Source organism: Argopecten irradians, chromosome 7 (assembly GCF_041381155.1).
Source record: "Argopecten irradians isolate NY chromosome 7, Ai_NY, whole genome shotgun sequence".
NCBI classification, from domain to species: domain Eukaryota; kingdom Metazoa; phylum Mollusca; class Bivalvia; order Pectinida; family Pectinidae; genus Argopecten; species Argopecten irradians.
In genome coordinates this window covers 36,542,754-36,559,030 of record NC_091140.1, presented here as the reverse complement: position 1 = coordinate 36,559,030, position 16,277 = coordinate 36,542,754, and the positions used below count along the sequence as shown (strand labels likewise).

At 34.1% G+C, this 16,277-nt stretch overlaps 1 protein-coding gene across 1 annotated transcript; it reads right to left on the bottom strand.

Annotated features, from left to right (window-relative positions):
• Positions 1-7,065: 7,065 nt before the first annotated feature.
• On the bottom strand, positions 7,066-11,759 carry LOC138328290 (low affinity immunoglobulin epsilon Fc receptor-like). Its single transcript, XM_069275031.1, has 4 exons — positions 11,671-11,759; positions 11,183-11,268; positions 10,602-10,689; positions 7,066-9,980 (listed from the first exon to the last, which is right to left on the bottom strand). The coding sequence occupies exons 1-4, from the start codon at positions 11,720-11,722 to the stop codon at positions 9,727-9,729; spliced, it is 480 nt and encodes a 159-aa protein (XP_069131132.1). The 5' UTR covers positions 11,723-11,759; the 3' UTR covers positions 7,066-9,726.
• Positions 11,760-16,277: the final 4,518 nt, after the last annotated feature.

Sequence of the window (16,277 nt, the reverse complement as noted above, 5' to 3'; positions counted from 1 at the left end):
TGTTGAGTTTTGTTAAATTTACCATTATAATTAAAAAACATACCTAGATAGTTAAAATCATCTACCACTTCTACTTCTTTATGGTTGTAAAACCATTTTTCTTCTTGTCTTACAATACCACCATTTCTAAAAACTACAATTTTAGTTTTTTCTACATTAAGTGTAAGCTTCCATTCATTATTATACAAAAACATTGCATCCAACATAGTTTGTAAAGCATGCGGACTTTCTGCAATAAGCACTGTATCGTCCGCGTACATAAGTAAAAACAGGGATATCATACCAATTTCAACCGGTTGACAACTTTCTTTTATAAAATTCATTTCACAATCATTCACAAAAAGACTGTATAAAATTGGTGAGAGAACTTCGCCTTGGAAGAGACCGATTTTGTTATCAAAATATTCTGATATATGACCATTGTATTTCACACATGATTTTACATTTTCATAGAGAGACTTAATAATTTTTAAAAATTTTTCCTTGAACTCCGTTTTTATAAGTTTACACCAAAGTTTCCCTCTATCAATAAGATCAAATGCCTTTTTATAATCAATGAAACAACAGTACAAACGTTTCTTTTTATTAAGAGTTCTATTAATTAGTGATTGAAGGACGAATATTGCATCTACTGTTGAGTGACCAGCTTTAAAACCAAATTGAGCATCAGTTATAACAGAATTTTCCTTATCCCACTTAATCAGCCTTCTGTTTAACACTGCGGTAAATAGCTTTCCCATACAACTGACTAAAGTTATACCTCTATAATTATTGACATTATTTATATCACCTTTTTTATGTACTGGGACAATGGAGCCACGTGACCACACTTCTGGAAAGAACCCGGATTCAAAAATTCTACTAAAGAGTTTTGATATACAAGGTATCAAAATATCTTCACAATCTAAGAATAATTCGTTTAAAATTAGATCTTCACTGCAACTTTTATCTCTTTTCAGATTACGAATTGCAAAATGTATCTCCTCTTCAGTAAATGGTTCATCTAATTCATTAAATATTGTTGAATCTATATCGTTATGCGACAATTCGTCACTAGTGTCATCTGTATCAATGTTACTACTAATATTACTAAAATAGTCTAAAAATTCATCCATACTAATATGTGGTTGAGATACATGATTTTTACGCTTTGAAAAATATTTATAGAATTTCTTGGGGTTATTCTTTCTGAGAAACTCTACCATATCACCTTCTTGTCGTTTGTATTGCCGCTTAAGTCTATATTCCAACTTTTTGTAAGTTTGTTTTTTACTTATAAGAACCGCATGATTATCATGTGTCTTGTTAACATTAAAATTAAATAATGCACGTTTATACTCATTATATCTATTTTTACATTCATCAGTAAACCATGGTTTGTCCTCTTTATCACCTTTATACTGTTGCGGGTATTGATTCTTATTACTTGTATTTCTAACATTACAGTTTGGTAAAACAACATGATTTATATCACCACAAAATTTGGTTACACATTCATCAATTTTTTCTTGAGAATTTAACGACATATCACATATATTAAGAAGGTCTTGAACTATTGCTTGAAGGTCATTGCATATACTATCTACATTGTCTTTGTTCCATCTCACAGTTTTTGTTGTACTACCACTACATAAGACATTATTGCTGTCATCAATTATATTAGTGTTACACATATTGAAGGAAAAACTCAACGGTGAGTGGTCAGACATAGTATTGAACTCGCCCGTGCCAAATTTTAAAACATTTGAAATAAAATCACAATCAACTAATAGATAATCAATTAGGCTCATTCCGTTGTTGTTACAAAAGGTGTAATTTCCATTTTTATCGCCTGTATGACGACCATTAACTATTCGCATACTTGTAGATTTACACAATGTAAGTAATTTTCTACCATATGTATTTACATGTTTATCCATATTACTACGAGGACAACTAGTTGAATCGTTATTATAAAACATATCATCAAACAATTCATCATCAAGCCCATCATTTACAATATAATCTGGCCTAGTTCCTGTTCGAGCATTTAAGTCACCGGCTACATACACATTACCATTTGTTTTGTAACGGCTTATTGACTCCTCTAGACTCATGAATATATCAATATCACAACTATTATAAAAGATACTATTTTCCGGAGGAAAATAACAAAAACACACAAAAAAATTGACTTATTACCAGAGTAAATCCTTACCCAAAATATACAATCAACAATATTTTCCACGATAGAAAACATATTTTTTAAATGGTTTTTATGCAGAAGCACAACACCACCCCCTTTTCCAGTAGGTCTGGGAAAAACATATGTACAAAATCCATTCAACTCAACTACGTCATTACTCGTTATCCAACATTCAGTCAGACATATGACATCATATTTATATAATATTTCTAAAAAATCTCCGTCGGTGAGTTTACTAATGAGCCCTTTACCAATGTTCCATGACAGGACCGACAACTCACTCTCCTCCCTGTCCTACCTCTGTTCCCCTACTGACTGGGAGCTCGAGGTGTCATGGGTACTAGACTCACGAGACTCAATGATCCTCCGTTCCTCAACTGGTTGTCCAGGAGTACTAGGAGGCACACGTGACTGCCCTGACTGGGCCTCGCCGAGGTTACCCTCGCTAACCCTCCGTTCCTCAACTGGTTGCCCAGGAGTACTAGGAGGCACACGTGACTGCCCTGACTGGGCCTGGACGATGTTACCCTCGCTAACCCTCCGTTCCTCTACTGGTTGCCCAGGAGTACTAGGAGGCACACGTGACTGCCCTGACTGGGCCAGGACGAGGTTACCCTCGCTAACCCTCCGTTCCTCTACTGGTTGCCCAGGAGTACTAGGAGGCACACGTGACTGTTCTGGCTCACGATCAGATGACAAACGTGGCCGACTGGATAACGGGGCATTATTATGCATAGATGGGGAAGAGGGAACACGTGATCGTTTTTTGACAATTCTACCATTGTTAACATTGGATGATAGAACAACTTCACTAAAAGATCTACTAGGTGTCTCTTGACCATCATACAGTTGATTGTCGATGTAAAGTCTGTCTCTCACAAGTTTAACTTGGTGGCCTGCTCTTTTGTGCGATCGCAGAATAGGGTATAGCTCTCTACGCCGTTGTTCTACAGCTTTGGGGAACTGCTCATTGATCCAAAAGTTTGTGTCCTTAAGATAATGTGCGTTTTTTCGAACTAGCTGCAGGTCTTTTTGGTACATAAACACTGCTACGATCGGCCGCGATTTGCCAAATACATGCCTGCCAAAACGATGGACATTTGTGAATTCAATGTTTTTCTCGATACATAGTTCATAGTAGATAAAGTCTTTCAGTCTACTTTCAGTGTCCTCGTGTTTGTCTTCCCGGAGTCCATGGAATACCAGGTTCTGTTTCATTGATCGACACTGTATGTCCTCTATAGTGTCTAATATTGCCTGCTGGTTGTCTTTGTTTGTCATTACCACTGTCTCAATTTGTTTTGTGTTGGAGTCAACCATCTCTACTGTCTTCTTCATACTTTTTATCTCTGAATTGGTTTTTAATGTGGAGTCTTTCATGTCGTCATACAAATCACTTATCATTTCTGCACTCTTCTCGATTTCAATGTGTTTGTCTTTAACCTTATGGATTTCATCTTCTAGGAATCGCACTCGAGTTGTCAGTGAATTCAGGGATTTTTGAAAACCATCGAGCACCAAAACATAGTGCAAATTTCTCTATGTCAACAGCGAAGATTCATCTCGCTGTTTTGTCGTCTGGAGCAGTACTCAACTAACTTGCGATAATAATGACGATGGTTGGACACATAATATAATGTACGACCCGCGTTATGAAAATTAACGTTTAATTCATTATAATTAAGTTGTTGAGAAGGTGTTACCAACATTTATCTCTCTTTTGGTTGTGAGAAAAAATGATTTTTGAGCAGACGACACATTTTATATCAATGTAATGATGTAACTTTGATTACACGAGTCCGGTGATTGATAACTGCCTAATTACAATTAGGAAGAGAAATGTAAAACTTTTTTTTTCAGTCAGATCGCAAGGGTATTGTCTTTTTTATACTTTCACAAATTTGTGTTATTGACATTCTTTCCATACTCACAAATATTTAGGTATATACGAAAATAAGGGTTTTTTTTTGTTTTTGGTTTTAAACTCTTTTTTTTTTCTTTATATTTTATTTTGGAATTCATAACAGTCAACATATATATCTGACCCTGCGTTATCTTCTACATAACATACCTATGCACATCTTGTTGTCAAGCTTTGCCAACGTATATGGAGCTGAATGACGTACCGATGGCTCCTGATAGCCATCATCACAATAAAGTCTGAATATGAAAACATAACCTAAGTTACCCATGACTGCCCAACTAAGCACTGCTCAAACGGAATCATGTCTGGTACCTTATTGACTCCACTGAATGAAATCTATTTAAATCAGCGACGACCACATTGTTGGTATATACATGACATGTGTACTGTGTAGTATTTAGAGTGGACATCCCCTACATTTATGTCATTAACTCAAAGCACAATATGGTGAATATGATGTAACTATGAATACACAACCCCAAAAATTGATACAAGCGTAACGACAATAAGAAAGTATATTCATATGACTATTTAATTAAAAGACATATGTATATAATGATGACAGAAGATTTTTTTCTTTTGAGATACATTTAAGGATTGAATCTTGCTTTGATCGATTTCATGGGGGTAATGAATTTATTTGCTCTTAAAACAAATTGTATGAATTGTGAAGCAAGATTCAACAATTACATTTCAATTCAAACGTATTTCATTTCTATTATTTTTATAACAAATTTTGCAAGTCTTTCTGGGCTTGTGCTAGTCTACAACGAGAGACGCAAGAAGCTAGAATACAACTAATTAAAATGAATATCGCAAATATCCTGATTTATCATAAAATTATCTTATCAGTGTGATGCAATTAAATGTTAATTAGTTTTTTTAATCTGATCTTAATGGCTTTACGTTCTTAAAATCTTATATTTTTTGTTATTGTTATTATTTTCAACCAACTAATATTTAGGTTTAATCGTAAAAATGTAATGTTTTAGTGATTTCCATTTCGGATGAAAATCCCTATTGTTTTTGTTCTGTTTTTCTTATTCTCATTATTTCCACAAACTTTGTTAACACTCTAGCTCACGTACGAAACAAGCTAAGACCCTCAACCTTGGACAAGTTATGAACGTACATGATGATGAGTTCTTGAAATGTGTCTTCGATTGTGTACGATCACGTTTAATGTCAAGATCACAAATGTAAAAAAACTGATTTTAAACGTTCATAACTTCATAACCGTACGCTGTAAATCGTTCACGTTTAGTTAAATGCATTCCAGCACTTTTTTTCTCATTACATATCATCAGACATTATGTCAGGAGTTCTCTAGGGGGTTAAATGAATCAATTTCAAAGTCGACCTCAGCGACTGGATCTACAAAGAAAATAATGCTCGCACATTGCACACACTAATTAACAGTAATTTGTGAATTACATGTTTAAAATATTCACTGTGTAGACATATACCAGCATAATTTGCTCACATTAGGCAGAAGGAAAACGTCAACAAACACCTGTGCGCTTACCCTAGTTACCTGGCTCACCACGTGCAGGTCGTGTCGACGTCGGTCACGTTATACGACTCGGAATTCCGACAAAACTCGAATGTACTGAACATGGCGGTGATTGAAGCCACTTTATTCAAAAGCAGGAGTAAATGCTCCCTATATTTCGGCTATCTTATTGTTGGACATATACTTTTTTGGCAGCGAAATCATCAAGTTACATTTTTCATGTTCAAATATCAAATATTTAAGCGATATTATATCGTTACAGTGAAACTAGCATGATAATTATAAAACTTTAAAGCGATCTTCTGTTCGATAACAATACTAATTTTCTGGATGGAAATCAAGTATATTGTTCGTGATAATTCGAATGATAGTTCGTCACGGTAATTGTATTTAATTTTAATGATCAAGATACCGTAGATTAAAAAAATCCTGGTTTATTGACAAATTCATCAAACGCAACAAACGCTTAATGAGTTCATTCTACAAGTTATATATAAGCTATACCAAGGTAGCATATCAACGTAAGGACTGGCAAACGTAAAATGAATTCAATTTGCCCATAGAGCTACCCCCGGAGTTGTCTACTGTGCTCTAGATCATAACACTCACCTCTCGATGATGGTCATCAATATGTGTTATATTGCACTCGCATACGAGCTCGTGCGATATATCACTTGGCCTACTAGCTCGTGTAATATAACACTTGTTGATTACCACCACCTTTGTTTAATATTATACGACTCTTTCATGAGTGGATATGAAGGATAAGGATATTCTACCCAAGGATCACAAAATCGTGTAAAACTGGAGGCTTGCCGAGGGGTTTACAGCTTTTCGTCATCCCTAGAATAGAATATCCCTATCCTACATGATGACTATTTCTTTTTATTATACCTAGACGTTGTATTGCCATTTTGAAATTAAGGTAGAAGAAAAACTGCGACTGCATGTCAATTCTCCATAAACAGAAAGTAACGTGATATTTCCAACGCATTGTTTGCATATTTTATCTCAAAACCAGCCTAGTTTCTGTAAAAATGTTAAAATTTACAATGAAAATGGTAATTCTGTATGGGTAGCCATGTAGTACAGACTCAGGCGGGCGACAAGCTTGTATTGCAAAAGAACATCCAGTATTACACCCAAAGGTATGAGAGAATGTCAACTACACCACAGTTACTCATGAAATATATATTATATAATATGGAAAGACTAATTTGATATCATTAACACAATAAGTGATCGTTCAAATATTTATAGTGCATTATATAAATTAAACTGTATCTGCATTGTAACTGCTTACGATAGTATATTCAAATATTACCTTCCACTAGATGAAGTTCACTAGTTTCCAATATTACACATATAATGATAAGGCCTCCGGAAGGATCTCAAATAGGATCTATTTAAATGTGGCTAATAAAACCCATTAGAGAAAAAAAATGTAAAAGAGTATCCGTTCGTAAAAAATAATGTATGATGAAAACATCAACAAATCAACATAACATAATCTTAAGCGTGATCTTATAACTTCTTGTATAGAATCGGCACGAATAACAATCTAGTTTCCGGTAAATAGCACATGGCTATTCATGCTCAAATTCCATTGGAAACTCCTTTCACGCCACTAAGGTGATCATACACCGTCAGAACTGGAAGTGGTTCCTCCAAATGCCACATGTGGTAACTGTGAACAGTCCGTAGTGATTCGCGATGCACCTTTAGTAACATCAGCTTTGAAAACATTGCCGAAGTGAAAATCTCCTACAAAAGATTCGAACTAAGATTTGCGATACCTTAGCCACCCTCTATCCTCAAATTTCAAACATTAAAAAGTTTAAAACCAAATTCCGCAGTTCATAATAAATTTGATTTATAAAACAATGGCTGTATGTTCTAGTCATAGATACTGTATTTTCAGTATTTCACAGTTAAGAAGGGAGGAATGAAGTGTGTTTGCAATCCTACTCTTATTTACAGTATTCCGGATTGGTTGTCATTTCTGGTTCTAATACTAGTCACACTTATATTGTAACTCTCCTATTATTCATTCATTACAGTTGATTATACAAAAAAAAAAAAAAAAAAAAAAACTTTTACGCCATCAACAAGCAACCAGCAATGACATTACGACTATTTATTTTAGTAAAAGCTGAAATACAAACAAAACAATATTGTAGAAAGATAAACACACTTCTGAACATTAAATTTTATCAATTTTCCTTTAGCTCAATAACTGAATTACACCAGCATGCGCTGTAACAAGATCACAATTTCTGACAAATATCGCACGATCTTTTTACAGCAGCCTCATAATAAGCATAACTTTTACATTGTATACTTTTCTTGGATCAGCACAATATCACTAAATACAAAATATGTACATGATCAAATTCCAAAGGAGAAGTACGTGAAGACTCGAATATGGCCCCAAAATTAATTCTCCAGTAAAGAACAACATGTTTTGCCATATAACAGTTGAATACATTTGCTAACACGTTACATCCCCGAAAATATCCCACATGTGCCAATTATGTTCACTATGACGTCATCAGCATGCAGTTTCCCGCCATTTTCACAAAAATCCTTGAAAAATCATACTGTTTGAGTGGTTTTCTCTAAAAATGAATGTGGCCGCCTTCGTGGAGCAGAAAGAGATTTTCACACGTTGTGTATCGTGTATTTAGGCATATCCATGCAAAATATAAAGTTGCTCCAAGGTGGCGGCCAAATCCATTTCAAGCCTTTTCTAACCTAAAGATGATGGATTTCTAGCAAAATTTGGCGAGAAGAGGAAAATCATCAATTTGATGACGTCATAGGTGGAGCACATCGTGTACATGGTTATAAAAAGTTATGTTTTGATGAATGGCAAGTATGAGAGTATTTATTGATGTGAAATTGATGTGGATCAGAGTCAATATTTTTCGGCCTGAAAAATTGAGGCCAACTACTGGTCCTATCATATCTACTCCTTTTAGTCAAAAGATAAACCGATCAAAAAACAGGATTGGTATACATGATACAATACATAACGAAATCTGCTGTATATTGATTTGTAGAGCTGATTATTGTTATTTCAACACGCACTTTAGCAAATCATTTGCAATTTGATCATTCTGCCTTTTCATAACCAAATATCTTCTGAAATGTAACATAGTGATACTTGCCAGTGGAGTTTTCTAGGAAATGTCTATAAATTTAATACCTTCACTATCAATCTTTTACACATCTATATTCAATGTTTATTTATTAACTATTTCATAAAAAAACATAGCTTTTTTTATTCATTCTTATAGGTGCAGAATGTCAAAGGAAGGTTTTTAAAGGCCAATACCTTTCCGCTGCAGAATTTGAAGGCTTCTTAAAAACATAAATAACAAAAGAAAATATATATCGATTGCTTAAGATAAGGTTACAACACCAAACAAATGCAGTGAAGATTGATTTCGCTGATTTTCCGTCTAGCGCAGTGATAATGAACTACTGCGCAGTATTTAGGACGACGGCAGGGAACATAAAACGTTTGAAAATTAATATATTATTTATTCTTATTAATTTCTTCAGAAGTTGGTGATACGTGTAGTATTAACAGTAAGTTAATAACTTTTGCGACTCTACAAAATTATTGATCTCGTTTTACATTTCCGTTTAAAAAAATAAGAGTCGTTTCGGAAAGGTCGTCTGCCTTTGAAATGGGCTAAAATATTTGAACTGCAGTGTAATACCACAAAAAAATGATAATCATCACTTTTCCAATGACCATAAAACACAGTGCGGAATGAATACATGTCAAAAGGAGAAAAAGTATATAAAATCACACCTACAGTTCACATCTATTTATATATAAAGCATTATGTTTTACTGCCACGGTGATTTTGCCATGTAAGGCTTCATACGAGCTTAAACGGTATTTATCGAAAAGAAAATGTTTAAATGGAAAATAATCATCATCTAAAGACCTGAATATGTTAATGACGCAACACTAGACGTTTTGAAGACTGTATATATACCTACTGCAAACGTACTTATATCAGCGTAGTCAAATTTTAGCGCAAATGCGAAAAACTGTCAGTTTAGACTGGATTGACTGATAGTAATTCCTCACGGCTCCAATGTGGTGTATGTCGATAACGTTGAGATCTTATAGGACGTTTCACATGCCGAACTGGGAAGCTTCATCGAACACGATATATCAACCCAACCGGAACGTTTCATGATGACACAGTCTTCGTCGCCATTGTTACTATTGGGTTCGCCATTACGCCAGCCGGTGAATGACACGGGTTCCCCAGGTCCCCAAACCCATTCCCCCTCCACATCCTTGTCATTGGCTCCAATCCACACTCTCGCCAAGTCTGTAAAATTAGTAGGGATGTATAGCAAAAATATATATCTCGATATTGTTTAGCAATTTGTGGTAAATAAACGTAACACTTAGTTTTAAAATAGTAAACGTTGATTTGCAGGAAACGATTTACTTCAGTGTAAAGGTTTAAAAAAAACTATAGCTTTCTACATGTAACAGTTTACAATATCATTTCTTACGTGGACAGTATAACTAATCATTAAAACCATTTGTCACCAGGATCCGCCTATTTTACTGGTATACAAAGGTTCCGGAATACACAGGTTTTAACTACTATATATTAACTTTGAAAGCGTCTTACAAACACGCCGGAATACACATGGATCCGGAGTAGACAAGATTCGGATTCGACAATTTATAATCTATATTAAATCGGAAATTAGGTTTATATCTTCTTATCCAACGCACAGAACGCTATATTCGGGACCGAAAACAAAGTTGCACGAATCGGGGTTATTAAATATGAGATTTATTTCAGACGAGTAAATTACATTTAAAGGATACAAGCATCTGTAAACTTCAAATAATAATAAAAAAATAAATCGTAATTATGCAGTCACTCTTTGTGTTTTTTCTTGATTCACTCATTGTTAATTCTTGATAAACTTACCCCGTCTTGAAAGTTCAGATCTGAGGAAGGAATAGACCTCTTCATTGTCAACTCTGACAGGCTTGGCTTCCAAGCCTTCACAAAGCTCCTTTTTAGGGATTAAGTAATTAAGGTTATTTGTATAATCAATAATTCGAATAGCAGTATGAAAAAAACATAGGTTGCATTAAACCATTAAATTACTTTTAAACCCGCAATGTTGGCCACAAAAAATTGCAGTATTTTAATATATTATAATTGAACTACTGGTATATGTCTTTGATTGCATGTAAACAGTTGAAATGTTACATATATGCATTTAAAATCACATATTCATATATTTCAATTTTCGTATTTAAATGCAACTTTCTCATTTGATTTGTTTTACACTTGTAGAGAAAATGATCGATAAGTTATGTTTTCTTTTATTCATTAATAATTTTATTTTTCAGGTATTTATTTTTATTTTTATTTTCACCAAATTCCCCATAACGTTGACTTTTGATATTTATCAATTTATTTTTTCATTTATTTTTTCATTATTTATTGTGGCTGTTATTTTTGTTCAAAACTGGTATCCAACAAAATCACATTATACGTACGTCATTTTCATCTGCAGAAAATTTTGCACCATCAAAATAGTAGCATTTACCGTTGAAAGGCACCCATTCGTGTGAAGGACATACGTCTAGAATGATGGAAAAGAAGCTATTACCCTATCAACACTACACATATACATTGTGATATATCACATTACTTCCCCATTTTTTTTCACTTCTGGAATTATTAAATACTTTTTGTAAATAATGAAACAGGTAAAGTCTTTCATAGGCAACGTATTTGTGTTTTGTCTGTGTTCATTTGTGTCTATAACGTTCTGTTCCGTCAAGGATGGCAAGAAACATGATTGTTTTATTTTTACCGTTTTTGATTATCTCTTCTAGGCGTATTTCGTATCATGTAATTTTAATTATGAATGGCAATCAATGTCGGAGTTAAAGATAGGTATTGTAGACGTTAAACAACTTTCTCTTGGATATGTGAAAAACAGATCAATGATATTGTAATCTAGAAACAGGAATACATTTACCTAAACGATGACAAGTGTAGTCTCCAGATTTCAAGTTTACACAAACTTCCATATCTGAACATTTGTGCTGCAAACAGCCAACTTTCCCCATCTGTAACCGCGACAAATCAACATATGTAAGAATTCAGTAGAACTACATAGATATAAATCACAAAATTAAATCCCAAAGAATATATCGCCAGGTTTAAACTCGCGAAAGTAAAGTTTGCTTGTCCGATTTGAGACTTGTAAAATGACATTCATCTTAAATCTGATCAAAATCAATTATTATATGTGTATCAAATATCATCTTATTTTTTAGTTCGGGATCGTGTAAGTTTAGTGAGAATCAGTAGGAGTTTGTTCATAGTTACTGGACGATTCCCGGCATATAAATTAGCACATGCATATTACGTTTCCGACACACAATGAAATTTTTTTATTAAAAACAATAATAACATCCTAAAATAATATATATACCGTTGGCCTAAGATGATGTTACAATATCAAACAAATCCAAGAATTCCTTTGTAATCTATGTTAACAGTTTTAATTTCGTTTTACATTTCCATTTTTAAAATTATAAGCCGTTTTGAACAGTAAGTGGACCTTTACACATTGGAAATGCTCTAAACGTACTATTTGGTGAAATCAAATCTTAGTTCAAAAGTAATATTAAACAAGGTAGCTAGTGATACATTTCCGCATTCCATATATTTGCGATACAATAGTTATGGAAAAAATAGCGCAGTTCTATTATAGCGCAGCATGTCTGGCGGCGTGAAAAATACCTTAAATGAGATAAGATGACACGAAACTCAGTGTTGATGTTCGTTTTTGTAATAAAAACTGTATTTAAATATGCACAACATAATTCAATATGTAATGATTTTCATTTTTTATGATTGATATAATTGTTGACCATGCAATGCCATTTATTTGAAAATTTAGAATTTGTAAATCGTGATAAGAGCAGTGATATGGTGGACTCACCTGTGCATTGTCTACATCTAATAGTGACGTCATGGTTCCTTCTTCAGCAGATACCATCATCAGATCACAGGTAAGCTGTTCACGGTCGTGGTGAATTTTCTCACAAAGTCGGTATCGCTTGCACATCCTCATACATTGTGCCATCCCAAAGGTTGTCAAGTGTAGAAATGATTTGTAATATGCATAGGATTCCAGGTCGACGTGTATATAACTGGTACAAAGGCATAATACAGATGAAAGAAAAAGTGGTGCCATAAAAATAACAACAGCCAGTGAACCTCCGAACATGATCTTACCTGAATATCAATTAACGAGTAAGATTTGAAATCGATAGCCTCATATTTGATATATGCAAGCTATCATTTATATACTACTGAGTCCCTTCAAAGTCATGTACCGTCTACCTTAAATATCTACAACACTAGCTTGGTATACCTATCAAGTAACCTATCAGATAAATACAATGAAACTGTCTTTTATAAATGAATAATGTATGGAAGCTAATTATTGTGGGTTTTTTTTCTCATTAACATATTGTTGAGTCCTTTCAGTACTTTGAGATGGTTTGTCACGCATTAGAACCATCTGTATTATTCCATGTATATCTAAAAGAGTAAACATAGCTACGTAAAAAGCTACTAAAATATTGATAGTATATACATAGGATTTCCACTTCAGATGTTGCAATTGAGTTGAGTTATGATTTATGAATTAGCCAATGTAAATGACGTCTAGGCATAAGTAGCAGAAATTGTAGGTAACTATATGTACTTAGCGCTACCACAGTTACGTATCAGCATAAGTGTTATCACCACTTTTTATGGGATAATACGAAACATTTTCATAAAGAACAATAATTTTAGAATAAATTTCTTACTAATTGGCCGTCATTTAAATAAACTTATTTACAACTAGAAATTGTCATAGACAATTTGGCGGGCTTTTCACTATATTTAGTTTACAATACCGTCATAGCCAGGTAAGTTAAGAACTAGGTAATGCATGGGTTTTGAAGTTGTAACCAATAAATGACCTTGACTTTCAGCCCCGAATAAAAATGTTTTAGTGAAGATCTACATGAAGTTTGATCAGCCGAAGAGACCTCTCATCTTAATCCAATTAATATTTCCAAATTCGTTCGAGCGAATGATAACGAGATCGAATGCGCCTTAACGTCATCTCACTTGCGGTGTTGTTAAGTATATATATCCCGGTATGTATATTTAAACTCTGGACCCCTGTGACCTTGAACGTATGAAGACTCTTGTCATTTTGGTTATTGTTGAGTCATTTAAAGATTTGAACATATATGACTCATGTGACCTTGAATATGGGTCAAGGTCATTCCTAGTATCTGACTTTATAGTCCATCCCCTGGACATCTTATATATGAAATATGAAGATCCTAGACCTTACAGAACTTCAGGAGAAAAGTTTTCAAGTTTATTGTTAAAAACAGGACCTTTAACATTTGACCCTTACCGAAAACCGGAAGTTGCCATTTTTTGTAATAACATGTAGAGAGAAAAAGTTTACGCTTAAGATTATCTGCAAAAAATATTATCGGATGAAATCTGTGAAAAGAACTGTTAGTGAGTTATAAGCATTTTTAAATTTTAAGATATGACGTCATAGCGGCCATTTTGTTTTTTTGATGAAGATGAAAATCATATTTAACGTTAGAGAACATTAGAGGGGTCTTTTCTATAGCAATTGCAGACTATATTATTCATTCAGTTCGACAATATATAATGTTAAACATTTTGGCGGGAAATTAGCAAAGATCAAAGGATTGTTCAAAATGGCATACAGCATTAACCGGGAGTGCTACCGAAAAATAAAAGACACCAAATTCATCGGAATGACATTCTGCATCGATATGTAAAAAGAAATTTCGCAAAATCAAAAAAATAAAAATTCGTGAACTTTGACCTCATAGCGAACTTTTTAGTTTGACCTTTGACCTAATTGCTGTAATTGTATAAAAGTTAGTCTTTTATACGATCTACATAAAACATCAAATATATTTGCTGTATCTTAAACGGTTATTGAGTTATGGCTGTTTTAAACTTTTTAGGTATGACGTCATGGCGGCCATCTTGGATTTTTGACCTACTTAAAAATGTTGCTGTCACCCCTTCAACTCATGCCAAACAATATGATAATAAGGCCATTGGCATACCTCTTACCATTTTGAAGATCTTTTGGACACAAAAAAAAAGTGTAGAAGAATAATAATAATAATAATAAAAAACAGAACAAAAACAATAGGTCTTTTCACCACATGGTGAAAAGCCCTAATTAGGCTTAGATAAACAAAGATAACAAATGATCAAAATCATTGTTACTAGAATATGCTGTTTAGGCTAGGGACCCACACAAAATGTGCAGAGAAGACTATACTTTTTATCATAGTTTTAAAAGCATCATTAAATTGTCTACGTATATCACATTAAAATTGATTAAAATATAATCATTGACTAATATGAATAAAATGTTTTATCATTTTTAGAAAACTTTATGAATTACAAAAGTGTAGTAACAGTCATGAATACTAATAATTTGTGCTAGTTTCACGAACATTCCTTAATTTTAAGAATTTCTTAACTTATGCTAGGTTAACACTATTTTCCCGGCGACCACGGTAGCCCCGTTTGCCCGAAACGTGGTGCGCTGTGGAATTTTGGCGATATATGTCTCTGTATACAAGTTGAGCTAGGTCTTTTGAAGTTTTGCCACTGTCTTTTACGGATTATGTGGTTGACCGTGGATATAGGGGAAAGTGCTGTTCCAGGTAATTAAAGTTACACTACGGCTTTAGCACGGTCTATCAAGGATACCACTACGTCCTCTCTAGGCCTGTTACGATCCGATGAGGTCTGCTACGTTTTACACGTTTTGATCAAGCTCCGATAAGTTTTTACGGTCCGCCAAGGCTGAAAGTCTGATGCCGGGTTTTTTTGGAACATGAAAAATATTTACCGCCGAAAATGTCATTTCAAACACGTTTTCATTACAAAATGTGTTAAAGAAAAGAAAATCTTAACTATATTTGGTATGAATAAATAATTATTATATTCAAGTATTTATACGCAAATATCTTTTTTCTGTAATGGTTCTCACTTAATCTGCCTTCTGCAATAACAGCTTCGGTATAACTTGATGGTTTAAATGTATTTTATATTGACTATTTCTATTTATCAAAACATTAATACAAATAATTCCGTGAAGTAGCAAATATGTACCAGGCCAGACAACGATACTCCATCATATATTGCTTGCAACGTAAGACCGTAATAAGACGTGACACGCCGTATCACGTCGGATTTCAACCGCTACAAGCCGTGATGTGCCTTGACAGAACGTATCGAAACGGCTATCATCCACCTTGGCTTGCCGTCAAAGCCTTGACAAACCTGGACAAAACGGCACAAAACGTGCAGCCAATCTGCATCAACCGTGATTATACGTGGAAAAAACGCAACAGAACGTCAGAAAACTTTAAATCACCGTGAGATTCCGGGGTACGTGTTCCATCACGGACCGTCTGGAAATTTTGTCACGGCTTCGCACGCGCTGTTACGTTTTGTTACACAGGCAATATTTCTTTACAAATGTACGTGAATTTCACGAGC

What these genes read in the sequence shown, in the direction of transcription:
- LOC138328290 (XM_069275031.1), bottom strand. Translation starts at nt 11,722, where the DNA reads ATGGAAGTTTGTGTAAACTTGAAATCTGGAGACTACACTTGTCATCGT. An exon ending in CTACACTTGTCATCGTTTAG is followed by an intron (nt 11,269 to 11,670) that starts GTAAATGTATTC and finishes CCATCATTCTAG; the next exon opens with ACGTATGTCCTTCACACGAA. An exon ending in ATCTGAACTTTCAAGACGGG is followed by an intron (nt 9,981 to 10,601) that starts GTAAGTTTATCA and finishes CTAATTTTACAG; the next exon opens with ACTTGGCGAGAGTGTGGATT.